At 46.1% G+C, this 21,141-nt stretch overlaps 1 protein-coding gene across 1 annotated transcript; it reads left to right on the top strand.

Annotated features, from left to right (window-relative positions):
• The first annotated feature begins 473 nt into the window (after positions 1-473).
• LOC112566978 (multiple epidermal growth factor-like domains protein 6) lies at positions 474-19,043 on the top strand. The gene is given in 39 exon segments (XM_025243411.1): positions 474-1,956; positions 2,155-2,281; positions 2,749-2,880; positions 3,089-3,211; positions 3,560-3,685; positions 4,176-4,304; positions 4,465-4,593; positions 4,804-4,935; positions 5,473-5,592; positions 6,027-6,155; positions 6,771-6,899; positions 7,116-7,244; positions 7,496-7,624; positions 7,712-7,840; positions 8,138-8,266; positions 8,594-8,722; positions 9,032-9,160; positions 9,659-9,787; positions 9,937-10,083; positions 10,784-10,912; positions 11,264-11,392; positions 11,485-11,613; positions 11,862-11,990; positions 12,125-12,253; positions 12,483-12,611; positions 12,899-13,027; positions 13,424-13,543; positions 13,908-14,036; positions 14,322-14,372; positions 14,374-14,439; positions 14,711-14,785; positions 15,270-15,398; positions 15,729-15,857; positions 15,950-16,075; positions 16,231-16,350; positions 17,649-17,780; positions 18,050-18,178; positions 18,514-18,603; positions 18,956-19,043. Coding segments are annotated over 39 exon segments (4,731 nt in total). The 5' UTR covers positions 474-1,838.
• Positions 19,044-21,141: the final 2,098 nt, after the last annotated feature.

The following is a 21,141-nucleotide window of genomic DNA, read 5'->3' as shown; positions in this document are numbered from 1 at the left end:
CAAACATGGCCCTTGGCAGTGAAAACACTCGCCACCCCAGTCCTAGTGCAAAAGAAACGACTTAGGGGTGGATGGACATTTTCTATCCCCATATACCCATCTCTTAAAACTTCCGGCTGATTCACATTTTTCTTGTCTGCAAACAAAAATGTTGGCTCACGGACACACTGGTGTCTTTAGGTGACTCGCAAAGTGACCTGAAGTATACGAGGGTTTATTTACTACTTGAGAAGTGATTTGTGAGATTTATGTGGCCGTTCACAGTTCAGTTACGGGTGGTGTGTGACGGTCGGTGCGCCACAGCGCCAGGTACCCGGAGGCAGGCCCGTTCTTAGCCCCCGCGGGGCCCGAGGCAAAGGGCATGTGCGGGGCCCTCACGCCACGATCACACGGTTTTAGTTGGGATCTAAAGTCACTTTTTTCCTCAGGGATATCTCGTCTTTAATCATTTGACAGCACGCTGGCATACACATTACAACATAAGCCTACGATTAATTTATTTGTAACGTTCGTCAATAGGTTACAACGAAGGGAACCGTACAGTCTGCAGTCGTAGTTGAGGTTGAGTTGAGCGGGGCCCCTTGAAGCGCGGGGCCCTAGGCAGATGCCTCGTCCGCCTGCCCCTAAGCACGGCCCTGCCCGGAGGTAATGTTTAGTGTTGTGGCAGCTCACAGAACTTTGACACTTGTTGAGGACAGTCACGAGGTAGACTGTCATGTACTTGTCTGATCTTCTCTCTCTTCGCTCTTCCAAACCTCCCCCGTCCTTTTATTCTTTCTGAACTCTATCATGATTTGCTAGTGCGTCGGTCTTTATACTTTTGTCGGAATCTGTCCGTATGTCGGTCTGTCTGTCGGTCTGTCCCGACTCTATATCCTTCATGCATACAAGCACACACGCAGGATAATTAATCAGTGCAAGCAAACAGGGAATTAGGTCGCTTTAGTCTACGGGTGTGAGCCCACCCGTTAGCAGTGCCTGGCACTAAAGTGAAGGTGGGGGGCGTGTCTCTGACCACTCACATCACATGACATCCACTTCATCTACTTACCACCTACGACATCACAGACCTACCCAGGCACTTACCCTGCATTAATAACTTTTGTTCCCCGAGACAACCGACTTCGGTTAAAGGAGACCAGGGTGGCAGTAACGGTCTTTCTCAATTGAACACCGGCCGTCGGGTAGTGGAGAGACGAGGACAGGACATCTTGAAAGACAAGAGTAACAGCGACTAAAAAAACAACAACAAAAACAAAGAAAGAACAAAAGAACTGAGGTTTTTTCCCACCTCGCAATCTGAGGGAGAGGCGGTGACATGGGTGTCCGTGGCCGACCGGTGATTCTGTTGTTTGTCGCAGTTGTTGCCTCCATGCCGAGCTCAGGTAAAAGATTTTTCTTTCTGTCTATCGTTTTCATCACACCACCTGGCTTCCTGACACCATCTCCTGTATAAATAAATACAGAGTTCGACAGTATAACGATCCATAGAGCTGATATCTGCACGATGGTTTATCAAAGTTCTATTGGCATCGCCAGTTGAAAACAGATGAGATGATCGTGGAAAGATGCGATCTTGTAAGAAAATTTCCATTTTGATGACTGAGTAAAAGTTGATTTAAAAACAAATTTTAACAAATCCGGCCCCCCAAAAACCTACAACAAACTTAAAAAAAAAAAAAATCAAAAACAAACAAACCGAAAAGAAAACCCACAAAAAAAACAAACAAACAAAAATAAAAAACAACCCAAAAAACAAACCTAAAAGAAAACAGAAACAAAGCCTCACAGAACGGGGCAGACTACTTAGTAATTAAAAGAAAGTAGGTATCAATACCATGTCCCTGGTGCAGGCAATGCTCGTCCTACCGACTGCTCGTGCGAGAAGGAGCCCTATAACATGGTGTGTGGCAAGGACGGCAACAGCTACGAGAACAACTGCCTCGCGGAGTGCGCGTGAGTAGTGTTTGTCCTCTTTGTGTGAACAGCCCCTACATGGGACCGTGTGATGAATGTATTGCTAGTTCCCATGTTAAAAATAATCTGCTGACATCTTCCAGTATTTTTTATTTCTTTCTTTTATTATTATTATTGTTATTATTATTATTATTTGCGTTGATGTATTTTTACTATTTTCTGGTTCCTAACCTCCAGAGGGACAGGGGTGGTTTCCTCTGGGAAGTGTGCGAACTCCGTGGGCTGTATCTGTACTGAGAGGTTTCGAACCTGTCTGCGGGTCGGATGGAAACACGTACGGGAGTCGTTGTCATCTGGAGTGCGCGTGAGTGCAGTTCATCAACCACAACTTTGCTTGACCATGATGGTGATAGGAGACAGTCACGGGGTGGGGTTTGCTGTGTGAAAGTAGGGAATGGCGATCTGTGTGAAGCGGGTGTGACAAGAAGTGACTTGATGTGTCAAAATGGCATTGACAGGAGACGGTGACTGGCTGGGTGGAGAGAGAATGTGGCCTCCTTGCTTGTCTGGTCGGTTGGCAGGACAACCTACTTGGCAAAGACGCGGGCAGATTGTTTTGTCCAGAGTTCTTGACAGACTATTGCTCACCATCCCTTCTATCTCACTCTCTGCACTCTTGTACACCAATGAATGAAATGTGAATGAAAGAATGAAGTTTTACTAGTGCGGATAGTTTTTAAGTGAGTATAAATGTGAGTATTTATGTGAGTCTTGTATACGACTGTGTGGTTCGTTCATTCCACCCTGTACCCGATGGCTGCTCATCTGCAGAAATGCTCACTTCGTCTCCGAGGGAGACTGTGCACTTCCCTCTAAGTGCTCCGAGTGCGGGGATCACAACCACGAACCCATCTGCGGTGCCGACCTGAAGACCTACGACAACGTCTGCCTGCTGGACTGTCAGTGAGTGTGGCGACATCGCGAGCAACGACTCCTCCATGCTCACAACATGGCCGTCTGTTCGAGATTTTATGTTTCCAGTGTTTCTGTCTCTCTCCTGTCCACCTTTTTCTTTCTCTCGTTCTTCCATTCTGTGTGTGTGTGAATGAGAGAGGAGGAGGGAGACATAAAGACGCCCGGAACTGACGAGTGCGCCTGTTGCTATATTTAGCGGCGTGCAGTTTCTGCACTACGGGGAGTGCACGCCACCCACATGCCAGTGCCCGGGTACCTTCGACCCCGTGTGCGGGGCGGATGGCCTCACCTATGACAACCTGTGCACGCTGGAATGCACGTGAGTATCGGTGAAACTGTCCCTGAGCTGTGAGCGTGAGTGTTAGTGCAAAGACCACGTGACAAACTCAATATTAGCAGCCACACATTGTGTTGTGTTATGTTATGTCGTAAACAAAATTGTTGATCTCAAATAATAATTTTGTTGTCATTTCGTGTAAAGTTGCGTACGTGGATACAGGTGACCCCGACACCAAAGAACTTTTTAGTTGATTTTTTTTTGGGGAGGGTGATGTCTTGATTCCTCTCGATATTATTTTTGGATGATGATGATAATGCTAACAATCATCGATCATTGCTGTTTTGTCGTCTCCCCACTGCACTCAGTGATGCTCGTTCTGTTCAACAGGGGCACCGCCTTTGTCAGCCAGGGGCACTGCCCCACACACGACCTGTGCCTGTGCCCCCACATCTACCTCCCAGTGTGCGGCCAGGATGGAGTCACCTACAACAACGAGTGTCTCATGAGATGCGCGTACGTAGCTCTGTGACCCCCTAGAGGTCAACAAATTATCATTATTTTGCAATCTGCACTCTTATCTTTTGAATGTACACGTCGTTGCTTGTCGGACTTGTGTGTGCGCGTGCATGTCTGTTTGTTTATAAAAGTAGATGTGTTTCTGTGAACTGCACGGCACTGTACCGCGGTTATACATCAAACCTATCTCTTCGCACCATTGCAACTTTCGCATATTCAGACCACGAACTTGTATTACTGGACTGCTGGCAGACGATTTTTTTCCCCAGTTAACTACTAAAACGAGGCAGGTGTGTACAAAGCTTCCGGTTTAGTCACAGTCATCGCAAGAGGCTAAGCGTTGGTCTTGGCAGACAGCAGTCCATCCATACACGTCCGCCGTATTTCAGTAATGGCCTCCAGTCAGTATTTTCACCGCTGGCCACCATATTCTAGTATTCGTTGTAATCATGTTTCAGTCCTGGTCACATGTTGTGGATTGTTTCAGCGGCGTGAGTCAGGCCTCGGAGGGCGCGTGCAGCACGCACGACGCTCCATGCAAGTGCAACACGACCTACAACCCCGTGTGCGGCGAGGACGGCATCACCTACGACAACAAATGCGAAATGGAATGCGCGTGCGTGATTTTAAAGCCCCATTAGAGTGGGAACATATATATATATTTCTCTCTCTCACAGACACATCTACCCGTCATTATGTGTGCGCGTGCTTGTGAGTACGTGTGCGTGCGTGCAGGGATCATATTTACGACAATAATACGATGGGGTCTGTTACAGAGGAGTTAAGGGGGACCACGAGGGCCAATGCTCGGAGAAAGGTGAGCTGTGTGTGTGTCCTCACATCTACATGCCGGTATGTGGCAAGGACGGCCAGACCTACAACAACCGCTGTCTCATGCAGTGCGCGTGAGTCTTTCTTCTTCATCTCAGTGTGTGCGCATGCGCCTGGCTGTATCTGTTACCGCGCAGAAAACTTCCAATAATCAGTAAACTCTCAGCAAACTCGAAATAAACAGTGACCATGGGAGAAAACAAAAATAAAATGTTAAAAAGTTAATAAACCGTAACCCCACAGTAAGCAGCAGCCAATCAACTCAGTTTACACCTGTGTTGCAGGGGAACCAGCGAGGTTTCGGACGGACCTTGCCCCACTAGTCAGCCGCAGGTGTGCGCATGCCCGCACGTGTACAACCCGGTGTGCGGCGCCGACGGCACCACCTACAACAACGACTGCCTGCGACAGTGCGCGTGAGTGTCGCTCACCAACGTTGATATCAAAGGCTGTTGCATCGCTGTGTTGATAAACATTCTAAACAACAATGTCTGTTTACAGATGGAAGCAAAGGAATAAAAACATTTTGTGCGTCGTTCTATAGCAAGACAGGATATAATAAGAATTTAAATCAATTTGTTATTAAGTAATTACAAATTTTTAGTAATTCAATAGTTATTGGAATTTGATATTTTCCTCTGTTAAATTAATTCTGTAAATGTCGACAAACTTATATTTCGTACAAAGCTGAACTCTTGTCAGTAAGTCTGGGGCGGTCCGGTGGCCCAACGGTTCGCGTCCGTCACAAATACTGTGAAGATTGACTGTCCTGGGTTCAGAACTTGTCTCGGGCACGCTGGGTTTTTTTTTTCTTGCCGCATCTGTTTACAGGGCTGGCTGCCTTGCTATGATATAACCTTAGTTGCTTGCTCGGCGTAAAGCAGCTAACCTCTACCCTTTGCAATTCTAATTCGTCCTGAGCTTTTCATGCAACTCTGGGGACTTGTGTGCAGGGGCGTAGCTCTGGCGCACGTGGGCCAATGTCAGCACGTCTGCGCATGTCCGTTCTTGTACTCTCCTGTGTGCGGAGTCGATGGAAACACCTACGAGAACCAGTGCGAGCTCGACTGCAGGTAACAACAAGCTTCGTCTGCTCCTGCCTCGACAGTGTGATTTTGTGATTCCCCTTCTGTTAATTAATCGCATGAAATGTAACTCTATCGGCTTTCCTCATGTTTCAAGTAAAAATTGTTTTCCAACTGATGTTCTTTGCGATGCACTATTTTCAGTGTGGTGTAATATACTTTGGTTGTAGTTAGGCTTTGGACCAGATCACACCTGAGACTTATTGCCTGCACTACCTGGCGGAGAAGGAAAGGTGTGACTTGCTCGCACCTCATTGTGCAAACATGTGTTGGTGTTACTGTGGTAGACAAACAAGATAAACCGTAAAGATGTCAGCCCCGCAGTAAAATACTCCTTCACCCCTAGAAATAGAACCCAACGATCGTCTTTAAAACAGACGTGTATGGAATTTTTGTTTCACTGTGCATCCTGCTTCCTGTAGGGACGTGAAGAAGGCCCACGACGGCGCATGTCAAACGGAACCGGAAGGATGCGCGTGTCACACCATTTACAAGCCTGTGTGCGGCGAGGACAACCACACCTACCCTAATGAGTGTGAGCTCCAGTGTCGGTGTGTAATGTCCACCTCACGTATTCTGCGAGAAAATAAAGTAAAGATAAAGCCAGAAATTGTTGAAGCTGTCTTATATATATATATATAGATACATTGATAGATACATGTATAGATATATAGATACGCCTTTTTATAGTGACATCAGGTTTTTGATTCGTATTAACGACAAGAAAAATAACCAATTTTCTTTAAATCTTTCTTTCTTAAATTGTTTCCTTGTTTGCTTCTTTCTTTCTTTTTCATTCATTCTTTTCATTCTTTCTTTTTTTCATTTTTTCTTTCTTTTATTCTTTCATTCATTTTTTCTTTCTTTTTTCTTTCTTTCATTCTTTCTTTCTTTCATTCTTCCCATACTTTATTAATATTTTTCTTTGTTTGTTATTTTATTTTCTTTGTTCGTCATTTTATGTATTCCGTATGTATACATCTTTTCCTTTCCCTACAGAACCTCCTTGTTTCTGCACATCCGTCGTTTCAGACAATTTGAAGATAACACAGATCTGACTCCTCTGTTGCTGTTTTCCTACTCTGTCGCACACCCCTCCGCCCAAAAGAACCCCCTACACACACACACTACTAACCAGAGCGATTTACTGTCGGTTTTTATTCCAGGAATGTGAAGAAAGCTCACGAGGGAGAGTGCGGCACCCACACCGACACGTGCATCTGCCCGCGCATCTACCAGCCCGTGTGCGGCAAGGATGGACAGACCTACGAGAATTCGTGTCAGATGGACTGCAGGTGAGCCACACTACCTGTCCACCTCGCACCTATATCGGACCCTTGCAGATGCCACTCACATGGGGGCCAAGAGACTGGTAGACACTGGTAGACTCTTTTCTGATAACAAAGTCAATTGTTTATGCATCAGCAGACACAAGAAATATAAAGTGGACAAAAAAAATGTGTTAGACAACAGAGGATGACTAATGCTTAAGGTTTACCTGTGTGTGACAGGGGAGTTGGTCTCGCCCATGAAGGGGAATGTGGGGAATCAATTGGCAACTGCGCATGTCAGCCTATCCACTTTCCGGTCTGCGGCGTGGACAACGTCACCTATGGCAACGAGTGTGAGCTGACCTGCGAGTAAGTAGGGGTAGACTAGACAGGTCTTGTCTACTCAACTGTGTGTAAGTAGGGTAGACAGGTCTTGTCTGTTATTAACCGCAGACATCAGGTAAAGTCAGTGTCATGTCATGACAGGAAGGTTGTTTGAGTTGACACTAGCTCTAGGACTGGAATAACAGGATGGCTGTGTGTTGACACTAGTTTTAATGTTTGTGCTGTGACACTGATCCTGGCGTTGTGTCATGTGTCTGTGTCATGTGTCATGACAGGAAGGTTCAGAAGGCACACGACGGCGAGTGTGTGGGTGTGCCCACAGTGTGCCTGTGTCAGCCCATTCACCTGCCTGTGTGTGGCTCGGACGGCAACACCTACTCCAACCTGTGCGAGCTGCAGTGTTTGTAAGTAGAAGCAAGTATTTTCTCGCCTGTTTATGCGATCAGTAAAATTATTTACAAACGATTCTTAACATTTTCCTTGTTCCACAGCGGCTTGACTTTCATACACAACGGGGAATGTCAGTCCAGCGATGCCCACTGCGTGTGTCCGCGGGTGTACCAGCCTGTGTGTGGGGTGGATGGTCTCACCTACTCCAGCGAGTGCTACCTGGACTGCAGGTGTGTCAGTGAGACTGTTTACCTGGACATTTGTCTCCGGACCTTCAGAACTGTCTTCTTCTTGTTGTCACGTGTGTAGGTAGAGAAATCTTGGTACTGGCAGAATCCAGGGGAAGAGGTCATTGTGGGGTCATTGTGGTCTTTGTTTATCTAACATTGAGCATTAAAAGATCACGATAGTCTGTTTTGAGTCGTTGGATTATTAAAGACAGTCACACATTCTATAACATTTCCGGTTAAGGATCATCTTTAACCTGATTGTAACAAGTCCTTGATGACCTTTCTGTCCGGCGCTAGCGGGGTCAAGAAAGCGTCGGACGGCGAGTGTCCCCACGTACCCGACGGGTGTCTGTGCCAGACCATCTACGATCCTGTGTGTGGCCAGGACAACCAGACCTACCCTAACGACTGTGAGCTCGCCTGCAGGTAGGGTGTCCATCTTGACTTTCATTCACGGCCATCTTCGATATGCCCACTGGGTAAAGTGGCTTTAGACAGGTAAACAGGTAGACAGGTGAACGCAGAGACCTACTACCCAAGTACATTTACGTATATTTTCGTCCGTGGTCAGCAGTCGCATCCAGTTCCCCTAACCCTAACTGACAACAAAACTGGTTTTTTAGTTTAGCCCATTACTAGGATAATTTTGGCCGAGAGAATCATGGTTAATTCCAAGCTGTCTGAGAGATATTTTAAAAGAAGAGTTTTGCCCATCAGAAGCACTGATTGTGCGCATGCGTGCTTTGCTCACAGGAACGTCAGCAAGGCGCATGACGGCGAGTGCGCCACTCACACCAACACGTGCATCTGTCCGCGCATCTACCAACCCGTGTGCGGACAGGACGGACACACCTACGAGAACCAGTGTCAGATGGACTGCAGGTGAGATGGCAACATGATCCCCTTGCCCAGGTGTTGCCAATATGGCGTCGATGTGTCCTCGTCCAGAAGACGTCTTTACCTTTGATGTTGATGTCTTTGTTTATGTTGACATGATCAGCATCAATATGAAAATCTTTGTTTTTTAGTTTTGTGTAAATAAAGTGCCACAATGTCCAGGTGTCTCCTGTTTACCTTTGATGCCCACGTTCCATGCTGTGCACCAATAGCTTGTGCACACGTGATCGTAAACTGACCAATGGCAGCTAAGGTGACGTTCTTTGCTGTTAGTGACGTGTCTTGTGTCCGCAGAGGTGTGCACCTGGCTCACGAGGGGGAGTGTGGACACCCGCCCTTGCAGTGCCTGTGTCATCACATCTACCTGCCCGTGTGCGGCGCCGACAACGTGACGTACGACAACGAGTGTCTGCTCGACTGCCAGTGAGTCTTTGGTGTTCGTGACGGTCACGTGACATAACGAGGGCGAGTTCTGATCCAAGCATGATCGGACAGCATGGGTGTGATTGATGCTGGATGGAGTAATGAAGCAGTGAAAATAACAAGACTGCAGATCAACAAACAACGATAAAGGGAACGAAAATAAACAAGATCTGAAAACTTAGAAAACATAGTAATGTTAAGAATCAAATCAACTAGGCCAATCCAATTTGTATAATTATTTAGCGAATTAATTTTGGGTAGTAAAATGACAATCGTGTTTTTATTATTTCAAAATGATAAACATTTGAAAGTTGTTTGTGTTGACACTGTTTCTAGAGCAAGTGTCATGGCAAGAAGGTTGTTTGTGTTATCTACAACCTGGACGATCACTAGTTGTAGAGTTGTAAACAGGAGGGTTGTCTTTGTGTTGACACTAGCTCTGTGTCACGTGTCATGACAAGACGATTGTTTACTTACTAGTGCCATGTGTCATGACAGGAAGGTTGAGAAGGTGCATGACGGCGAGTGTCAGGGCGTGCCGCACGTGTGTGTGTGTCACTCCATCTACTCACCTGTCTGTGGTGCTGACGGCAGGACCTACTCCAACCTGTGCGAGCTCCAGTGCCAGTAAGTGCTGGGTGGAAGTGCAAGTGTCAGTAAGTGCTGGGTGGAAGTGCAAGTGTCAGTAAGTGCTGGGTGGAAATGTAAATGTCTGTGAGTGCCGGGTGAAAGTGCAAGTGTCAGTAAGTGCCGGGATAAAGTACAAGTGCTCACAGTCTGCTGTGTCTGGTGCAGCGGGTGAGTCTGGTGCACGAGGGCGAATGTGCCACGGAACCCGCCGGGTGTGCATGCGACAGCAGCTACAAACCTGTTTGTGGGGTCAACAACCAGACCTACCCCAATGACTGCGAAATGCGATGCAGGTACTGTCCCTCCCACCTCCCACAGTTTCATTGAAAACGTTTTATGGAACAAGCTTTTACAAGACAAAAACACATTTACTTCTTGTTGTTGTTGCTGTTGTTGCTGTTGTTGCTATTTACACTAAGAAATTCTTTTGGTATTCAGATCTTCGTGCTTTAAAAGAAAGGTTGCATAAGCCGTGTGAATAATACCTGTCCGCTTGTCTGACTATCTAGCCTTTTTCCCGAATATCTTTGGTAATAGTAATTATATAATTATGTCAATAATGTTATATACACAAATTATCATGCTGCTGATGTTTCTGCTAGACGAAGACAATGTCAGAGTCGAAAATTCAAGATTTTCTAGTGAGGCAGAATTCTGAGGTTTTTTTTGTTTGTTTTTTTTTTTTGAAAAATGGGTAGAGATTGTATTTAACGACAACTGTGGAAATCAACTGATTAAAGACAGGATGTGAGAAGCAAGTCTTATGAATGTTTTAACACTTGAGGGAAACATCGAGAAGCATGTTGTCGTCTTGACAGCTCCACCTAGCGTCACCGAACTCAAAACTCCAACGACGACAGTGAAGACAGTTGGATGTCTGGCGAGGGTTTAACTCGGGGGGTACTAGGTGCCCCTTCCCCAACCCTTTACCCCCCCCCCCCCACACACACACAGTGTGACGTCAGCTGCACGTTCACTGTTCATGTTTTACAGGAACATCTCCAAAGCGCATGACGGAACCTGCGGGGCGGGGTCAGGCTTGTGTATCTGCCAGCCATCCTACTTACCTGTCTGTGGCATCGACGGGGAGACCTACCCGAACAAGTGCGAGCTGGACTGTGCGTAAGTATTTTTCTTTCTTCGTTCTTTCCTACTGTGCGTCTTTTTTATCATTATTTCTTTTCTCCTTTTTTTTGTCTCTGCTCCCTCAGATAACAATTTTGCTCCTTGGTCATCCCAAACTCATTTTCTTCTAACTGTTGAGATAACATTAAAATGTAGAGACAGTCTGACTCAGCGACTACTTACTGTGTTCATCATGTTTTAAGTTCAGATAATATGCTATTCCAGGAGCAGAGTCGGTTCTGTCTTAAAAACATTCATAAAACCTGTGATAGGTCTAAGTTGTGTAGGGTAACTATGATAGTCAATTCAGAGGAGGCTGATCGTCTGATTATCTATTTCTTCGACCAGCGGAGCGTCGATGGCTTATGAAGGCGAGTGCTCCAAAGGTCATGTGTCCTGCTCCTGTCAGTCCATCTACCTGCCTGTGTGTGGGGTCGACCACCAGACCTACCCCAACCTCTGTGAACTCAAGTGCAGGTACAGTGATATCCAGTTGATGAGTGGGGGGCTTCTATCCCTTGCTGCTCTGGAAGGCGATGTTGCCTGATGCTAACTGTTCTCTGGTGCAGGGGAGTGGAGATGGCGCATGATGGAGAGTGCAAAGAGACACAGGACGTGTGCATCTGCCCTCCCATACTCACCCCGGTGTGCGGAGCTGACAACATCACCTACCCCAGTCAGTGCGAGATGGACTGCAAGTGAGTTTGAAACATACGAACAGACGGACAGACAGACAAAAAGACAAAAAAAAAAAAAAAAAAGAAAAAACAAAACCAAAAAAAGTCGTGAGATTACTGAAGACCCAGCCTCCATCACCATTTTGTAAGAAGTGATGTTACCATGGACCTTCCGTGGATAGGTGCACGTGCACAACTCATAGGTGAGATAGAAAATAAGAAAACACACGGTTATCTTTAAAAAAAAAAAAACGACCTTCATGTTTCAGCCATGTAGAGAAGAAGCATGAAGGCGAGTGTACTATCACCCCTCCAGCCTGTAGCTGCCCCTCCATATACAGACCCGTGTGCGGCCTCGACAACTTGACCTACGACAACGAGTGCTCCTTGAAATGCCGGTGGGTTCAGTGCATTGCCTCCCTTCTGCCAGATATGTACACGTGGAATTTACACCCGCTTTTACACATTAATGTACATAAACTGTTGTGATGCTCACTCCAGTCACAATGGTGTAAACATGGCGTCTGTTCAGGGGCGTCCACAAGGCTCACGACGGCGAGTGCCAGCACGGTCCCCCCGTGTGCGCATGTCCACTGCTGTACCACCCCGTGTGCGGTGTCAACGGCATCACCTACCCGAACCAGTGCGAGCTGGAGTGCAGGTAGGACGATACCCTTCCTGCAGGACCTGCTACTTTTACTTTGTATCTAAGGGTCTTTTACGTCAGAGAAATGTTTCAGGATGATGTCAGGATGTCCAGGGGATGCTGGGGGATGCTGGCAAGTGTCAGACCGAGGCAACATTAGTTTTAATAATCAGCAAACTGTAATTAGATGACCTGCAATCTTTGCGTAGCCTCGTCTTGAGACTGACTGGCTGTGTTGTTTCAGGAACATCATCAAGGCATCTGATGGCGAGTGTCCAACAGAACCCGCCACCTGCAACTGTCCTCACATCCTGATGCCTGTGTGTGGGGTGGACAACAGGACTTACAGCAACAAGTGCGAGCTGCAGTGTCAGTGAGTACAGTGTGTGTGGTCAGCCCAGTGAAATTGAATTCATGTCAAGCCTGTAACTCACTTACAGGTTGGTCAAGCTGAAAAAGCGACAAAAGCACAATGAGGCTTACATGAGATATAAGTAATTACATTAGATAATATCAACAATGTTAGTCGGTAACGACAGTACAAATATATGTACAGTGGGTACAGGCTTGACATGAATTCTACATGACAAAAGTAACAGTTTGTCACTGTCCATGTACAGCAACATGACACAGGTAACAGTTTGTCACTGTCATGTACAGCAATGTGACTCAAGCTCATGATGGCGAATGTACTCACGAGGACTCAGCGTGCGTGTGTCCCCGGCTGTACATTCCTGTGTGTGGTCAGGATGGAAACACCTACAGCAACCTGTGTCTACTCAACTGTCTGTAAGTATGACATGCAGCCACCCAGCAACGTACACACCTCCCAACCATCTCTCGAGCACGGACAAGTCCTTAACAGCCATCTTGATTTCAAAGAGATATATTTTAAACATTTTTTACAGAAAACATAACATAGAAAATTTTACATTTACTTCTAATTGCTATTACCTATTAATTTACTATTTATTTATAAGCCCATGACAATGTGTTTCTGGACTGTGACACTCTTCTAACCAACATCCGGGTTGTCGGTGTAGTTAGCACCTGACGGCGATACCTGACTGACTGCTGAGAAATTCTTTGTAGACATGGCAACACAGCTCAATGACATCTTTATTTATCCGATTTCGAGTTCTTGTTGATGACAAGTCATTACAGTGTGCACCTGGTATTTTACAGGGGAATCCCTCTGGCTCACGAAGGGGAATGTTCCCCGGCTTGCGCGTGCTCCACGAGCTACGTTCCTGTGTGTGGTGCGGACAACAAGACCTACCCCAACCTCTGTGTCCTGCAGTGCCAGTGAGTGCCAGAGGGCGAAGGTCACGCAAGTTGATTAAATAATTGTTCAACGAGATTAACGAGAGCTTGTAACCAATTGTAAAACATTCAGCAAACATTTTCTGCAATTCCTGGTTCTTAGTCTATCATCAAAGACTTTAAAATAAATGAGTCTGTGAAGGGAACACCGTGATGATGTAAGGATTCTTTGCTGGCTTTTTGGGAGGTATGGACATGGAAATATTTATTACACGTGAATTATAGGGGGAAAAAAGACCAAAATAAAAAGGAAAGAAATGGAAAGCAAGACAAGTAAAGTTAGCGAAAAACAAACATGAAAATTAACGAGGGCAGGAAAGTAGCGGAACGCGTGACCTGTGTGCAGCTCGGTGGTGAAGGTTCATGATGGTGAGTGCAGCGCCAACCACGACATCTGTGTGTGTCCAAAGATCTATGCACCCGTGTGTGGAGAGGATGGTCGCACCTACCTCAACGAGTGTGAGCTGAAGTGTGCGTAAGTGTTGGACGATGCTTCTGAACACAGCTGACCACTCTCTTCCCTCTCTCCTCATCTCTCCCTCTCTGTTCCTTTGCTTTAAATTGAATGGATGAACTAGTGTACTATAAATACATTATGTGTGTCTGTATGCTTTTCTTCACCAGGTCTCTCTCTCTCACTCACACACAAACTACAAACATAAATTTACAAAAATATTTCTGTATTCCCATCCGGAAATATTGAAGTCACGTGGTGTAGGTAAGGTTTTGTGTAAGACCAACGGAATCCCATGTTTTTCAGGGGCGTGGGCGTGGCTTATGATGGCGAGTGTAAAGAGCCTTGTATCTGCCCGACACTACCTGCCTGTGTGTGGTGTCGACGGCAACACTTATGAGAACGACTGTCAGCTGAAGTGCAGGTGAAAAACTTGAAACTTTGTATCATGTCATTTACTGATTTAATTGTGCACCTGTCCACCTGTCCACCTGTCCACCTGTCCACCTCCAGTGAGCGCCTCATAGTTCATCCGGGGCCTGCTATAGCCACCCTAGTAAAGTGTAGTTGAGTGCATTCATAGTGATCAGTGTTATTTACTCTAGTAACATTTTTGTCTACCCCGGGTGACCGTCTCACAGAAACGTGACCCTCGCTCACAACGGGGAGTGTGGAGCTACCCATGCTCCTTGCAGTTGTCCTCCTGTCTATCTACCCGTGTGCGGCGTGAACGGCGTGACCTACCCGAGTCAGTGCGACCTGCAGTGCAGGTAAATGCGTGGGTAGACATGAATGGACACAGGTTAAAGTTCACCTGCTTTGTGACACGATGAGAGCGTTTGTAGATGTGTCGTGAGCATGCCTGAGTGTTGCCCACAAATGTAATATTCTTACGACCTTTGACCTCCGTGCTTCCCTCTCTCTTGCAGTGGGGTGGCTTGGCGCACGGAGGGCAGTGTGAGGTGACCAACCCCCCTTGCTCGTGCCCCAGCTCCTACATACCCGTGTGCGGCATGGACAACCAGACCTACCCCAACGAGTGCACCCTGAATTGCCGGTCAGTCGTTAGTCTTGGCAAAATTACAATCACCCAGCATGCTTCGCAGTTCAACGTCGCTTGTCTTCTGCAGACGACGTATAAATCACGTAACCTTCATTTAATGAAAGTCTGTGGTATAAATATTATTTTAATGTCACGTGTGTTGAGACCCATTAAAAAAAAAAAGACGAGGATTTTCTCTTGTGTTCACACAGGAATGTTCACAAGAAGCACAACGGCGCGTGCGAGGACGACCCCATCCTGTGCGCCTGCCCCCACATCTACCTCCCTGTGTGCGGGGTCAACGGGGTCACGTACCCGAACCAGTGCGACCTGGAGTGCAGGTTCGCTTCATTTCGTCTAGAATATTCCACGCCTTCTGTAGTACAAGATTTGGGATGATGACGATGATTCTCTTCATTTTTTATTCCTTCTCCCTATCGCTGTCTTCCCTATTTCCTTCATTCCAGTCTTCCTTACTTTTCACTTCTTCCTTTCCACTCTATCCTTTCTTTCTCCCCTTCCTTTCTTCTTCAAGCCTTCTCTCTTCACTCCTGGAATCTTATGACATCAGTGTTGCTGGGGTGGTGGTGGAGGTACAGTTTTAACGGTTTTCGGGATGGTGACGTCATAGTCTCAGGATGGAGTTGTTGTTGTTGTTGTCGCTGTTGCAGGGGGGTCCTGAAGGCGCACGACGGAGAGTGTGGCAGCGAACCCGGAGGATGCGTGTGTCAGCCGATACTCAACCCCGTGTGCGGCCATGACGGGGTGACCTACGACAACGAGTGCGAGCTGAACTGCCAGTGAGTATCGATATTGGAATCATTCAGCACGACAATGTTTTATTATCCCCCCAATGCAGCATCTCATCCTGACCTTTCTGTACGTTATCTAGCCACGTGACCAAGGAGCACGACGGCGCATGTCAGCAGACAGAAGTGTGCACGTGCCCCAAGCTCTACATCCCAGTCTGCGGGGTGGACGGCCACACGTACCCGAACAGATGCGAGCTGGACTGCAGGTGAGGGGAAGACAACCTACAGAGTTTATCTTTCTGTCGTGAACCGTGATTACTGTTCACTTTACGATAACGGTTGTGTGTTCACATATACTCCGGTGTCAACGGTATCGTTAGGTTTGTTGTTTAAACCACTCAACCGTTGGCTGTGGGCGCAGGCACGTGCAGCTGGCCCACGAAGGAGAATGTTCGCAAGACTGCTCGTGTCCAACCAGCTACATCCCGGTGTGTGGGCATGACAACATCACCTACAGCAACGAGTGCGAGCTGCGATGCCAGTAAGTCTCGTCGTCGTCGTCGTTGTTTGTGTGTGGCGGGTGGTGGTGGTGGTGTCTGAAATGTTACAGAAATGTTGATGTCCATAAATTTTATCAATAGACAAATAGAGTGCATGTGTGTGAGAGAGAGAGAGTCTTTGAAATTTCGAGTCCATCCTTATCAAGGACCTGGAGATAACAAGAAAAGAGTCCCATACAAACAAACATCAAAAATGGAGTGAGATCCCTTTGAAACAAAAAAAAAAAAAGGAAATGAGAGAATGAGTGAGTGAGTGAGACGACGAAGAAAGATGGGTGTGAGGATTAGAAAGAGAAGCAATGAACAAGAGGAAGGTCGCTCGTAACAGCGCTAACCTTTGACCTGTCGCAGCAAGGTGAGCAAGCAGCATGACGGCGAGTGCGATGGCGGGAAGGACGAGTGCGTGTGTTCTCCAAGTACCAGCCGGTGTGTGGCGCTGACGGCAAGACCTACCCGAACGAGTGCGAGCTGCAGTGTTGGTGAGTGGCGCCCCCTGGCACCCGACTAACAAAACACAAACGTTAGTGTTTATGTGACACTAAAGCTAGAACACAATAAACTGTTCATCCGCTTGTTTTATATCTACTTTTTACTGTACTACCTTTCTTTTTCGATCAAAACAAAATTGTGTCGCTCGCACGCACGCACGCAGCTATACACAAATTCATTCAATGTTCTCATCAAACTCTCTTTCACAAACAAGACTGCTTCACTATGTGCTGTATGGTGATGGCTCCCACAGCCTCTCTCTGGTTTCAAAATGACGGACACGTGACTATTTATTACACATGGAGCAAGAACTACGAGAGAAGCTATTAATGTCAAGAGTTTACCCCGGGTATCCACCCGGGGTAAACTCTTGACATTAATAGCTTCTGTCAATGTAAAAGATGTCTACAAGAAGCCAAGAAATTTATACCTCGTCTGTTCCCCTAGTTGTAAATCAGAAGCTTGTACTCCTTCACCACGCGCTCTGTCTGTCCAGACATTCATTACAGGGTTGAGGTCACGACTGGGGTGAACTAGTGATTGTAAGAACGGGAGGTCAGGGTTGTCCTCACCACGTGACTTGAAGTGTCCAGTGCACGACACTTTGTGGCTGAAATTTTATCAACGGAAATTTCGCTTGTCTGTCACACTCCTATATTGCTGGTCCTATAGTGTTTGTCACACTCCTATCCTGTCTGTCACACTCCTATACTGTCGGTCACACTCCTATCCTGTCTGTCACACTGCTATACTGCTAGTCACACTCCTATACTGTTGGATGCAATGGCAGGAAGGTGGACAAGGCTTACGACGGCGAGTGCGGGTCAGCAGGCGAGAAGGAGTGTGTCTGCGATGACGTCAGCAAGCCAGTCTGTGGGGTGGACGGCGTGACGTATCCCAACGAGTGCACCATCAACTGCTAGTGAGTATCGCTCAGCCCTCCATGCCAGTCGGCAGCAGAGGGTATAGTCACAGTAATTTTAAAACCTGTTTGATCCTCACAGTACAAGCTCCAAGCACAAATAAAATAGTTTCGACACAGATTGTAAATGGAAATACTTGGAGACAATTTTTAATAGTCATGTGAATAGGTGACAGCTTGTCTTCTGTTTCTTTCTCTTGTTTTGTTGTGTCATTTTTAACATTTTTAACACGACATGATGACCCTCGTGTAGTTGATGTCCATGACAGTAAGGTGGCCCCAGCTCACGACGGCGCGTGCAAAGCAGACGACAGAAAGTGCGACTGTCCCCACTTCTACAACCCTGTGTGTGGGGTGGATGGCATCACCTACAGCAACCCGTGTTCCCTGGCCTGTCAGTAAGTACCCAACAGCATCCAGCAAGTCCTGGCTCCACAACGTGGACAGAACTGTCCAGACCTCGATATTACAGAAAGAAGAGTATTTAATATTTAGGATGATAATATTCGACACATCTGCCATCGATGTAATATGTAAGGTTGAGCAGGACTTGAAGATTTTATCATTATTGGACTGTGGATTGTTCTGCGTGGAATATTCTCTCTCATGATCATCATCACATCCCATCCCACCCTGTGAAGTATTTATTCACTGACATAGTGTAATGTAAATGTAATGTCATGTAATGTCATGTAATGTCATGTAATGTCATGTAATGTCGGGTGTGTTACAGTAACATCAAGAAAGCCTACAGCGGCGACTGCATCAACCTGAAGCCAGGGGAAACCTCGCCGTGTTTTCTGTGCCCTTCGACCTATGACCTGTGTGTGGGGTGGATGGGGTGACGTACAACAACGTCTGCTTCCTGGACTGCCAGTAAGTACCGACAACCTGCAGGACGATGTCACAACTGTACGAGGACAGGATTTAGTTGGAGGAAAAGGATTTTTCCTACACAGTACCAAGCTCTGTACTCTGTGCATGCAGCAGTCACCGATCACAATTTAAAAACCACAAAGAAGAAGTCGAAGGTCATGAAGTAAATTGTTAATATTAAAATTTTTAATATTTAAAAAAATCAGTGTCGAACAACTGAAAGGCTAGTTAACATGGAGATGATTTATTTAAAATATGCAAATAATAATTAGGAAATTGTGGAACCAATGTGTTTTCAGCATGGTCAAGAAGGCGTCTAACGGCTATTGTCGGAACAAGGTACCCGGACATAAACAGCCAGTCGTCCCTATGTTCATCCCCGTGTGATGTCACCTGCCCGTGTGATGTCACCTGTCCCGTGTGATGTCACCTGCCGCAACCCTGGAGTGGAGAGACCCTGTCCTTTCCACAGATTGTTGAGACATGACATTTCTGTTGATCGACCTTCTCTTTTGTGTTGAAGTGTGTGACAGACAAGTCATGCAAAAACCTCCATATGTTGACTGTTGTCTTTTGTGATTAAAACAACATCCTGTTGTCCTGCAGCATCTCGGCGTTGTGACTGTATGTCTCGACAGACAACCCTTGTGATAAAGTGATTCATCGTTGTCTGTTTGTAGATGTGAAAACCCATCTCCTGTTTGATTATTTTGTTTTATCCATGAACTGTATCCCTGGTAGTCTAATTTTCCTCGTGAGAGACAGAGAATGGGGGAGGGTGAAAAAGAAGGTTTTGTGAGGACATTACAAGTAAAGCGAGTAAGTACAAGGGGAGATACTATTATCGTATAGGATTGAACAGAAATATTCTTAACCGGAAATTAAAGGAACAAAACATAATAAAATAGAAATACATTTTACGTTTGAGGAAAAAAACAACTCTAAGAAGTTAATCTTTGAACCTTTTCCTGCTGTTGTCACGTAGTCGCCATAACACGTGACAGGTTGTAACTGCTTTTCTCCTTTCTTCTTCCCTGTTCTCGTCAGACGAGGCCAGGACATCGGCGAACTGTCGCACGTGAGGAGAGGAACATCGTGCTGTCTGTCTTGCTCAGGCCATCAACATTTGTTTGACAGTTTTTTTCCCTCGTGTCTTGTGTTTTTTGTTGTTTTTTGTTTTGTGATATCATCATTATCGTCAGTGGGGTTATCAACACGACCTCGTGTGCAGAGGGCGCTGCTGTGGTCACTGCTCCACATCTCACCTTCTGTCTCTCCATGAAGAGATCTTACAGACAGGTTGTCATACAGGTGCTCTGTACAGTCCTGTTATTGTGGGTTCCAGAAGTTCGGCTCTTATTTAAACTTTCATTGTTGACTTTACTGTGATGTTTGTTCTTAATTCCGGTTATCTTTCCTTAACGGTTTAATAAATCAAATGATTGCCTTAAGGACAGAAAAAAAAAAGAGAAGAGAACAAATAAAGGTACGCAAAATTTTCTGCATGTGCAGGAGAGGTTTTGTTTTCCAGAAATCTAATGAAGTCAGTAACAGAAAAAACACCACAATAGTCTTAGTGCATTGAACACAACAACAACAACAACAACAACAACAACAACAACAACAACAACAACAACAACAACAAGAATCAAGACAAAACAAAAGTCCATCTGGGGCCACAAAGCAAATATGGAAAATGCAGCAAACAACAACAACAACAATATTAAAAAAAATAATAACTAGGAGTGTGCTAAGCAGGCTTAGAACACAGAAGACAGTTGTACTGACGTCACCTAGTGAATACCACAGACCTCACCGAGCTTTGACAAGTTCTCAGCTAAACATGAAGTCTACTGTATCTACAGTCTTAAAACCACTTTTCCAGCCCAGAATCAAGCACGTGATCACAGTGAGCGAGGGTGTGTGGGGTGGGGAGTAGCTGTTAATAAATTACGTCTTTGAAGGATCGTTAATTGTTGGCAGTTTAAGTTTTTGTGTTAACCTCCTTAACTTGGTCAGTCGTGGCTTTGCTGGTCGTGGAGGCACTGGTGGAGGTCGGGTATCGCACCCAGCTTCTGACGTCAGGTCATCCGTCAGATCCCCCACGCTGACGTCCCCCGGGGTGCATGTGAGTGTAGGTACGGGTGGCGGCTGTGCTGTCGCCAGCGAGCTGTACGGATGTTCTTGCTCGACGACAGCGACCTCTGACCTCTGGCGTCGGGCGAGCGTCTGATGCGAGGCAACTCGTAGGTCGTCCACGGCAACCGCGCCTCCAGCGTCCTGCACAATGCAATAAGCATAAATAAAAAGAATAAAAACAGAATAAAAAATAATAATATAAAAAATAATAAATTTAAATTTAAATAGTAAAAAATAAAATTTGAATAAAAATAAATAAATAAAAATAAAACAAAAGAAAACAGAAGAATCTACTTCCGTCAAAATCAGAGGACGTCACACCGAATCTGACTTCCTAGCTTCACTC

Source organism: Pomacea canaliculata, linkage group LG6 (assembly GCF_003073045.1).
Source record: "Pomacea canaliculata isolate SZHN2017 linkage group LG6, ASM307304v1, whole genome shotgun sequence".
Taxonomy (NCBI): Eukaryota; Metazoa; Mollusca; class Gastropoda; order Architaenioglossa; family Ampullariidae; genus Pomacea; species Pomacea canaliculata.
Note: the sequence above shows the minus strand (reverse complement) of the source record. Positions and strands in the feature narration are given on the sequence as shown.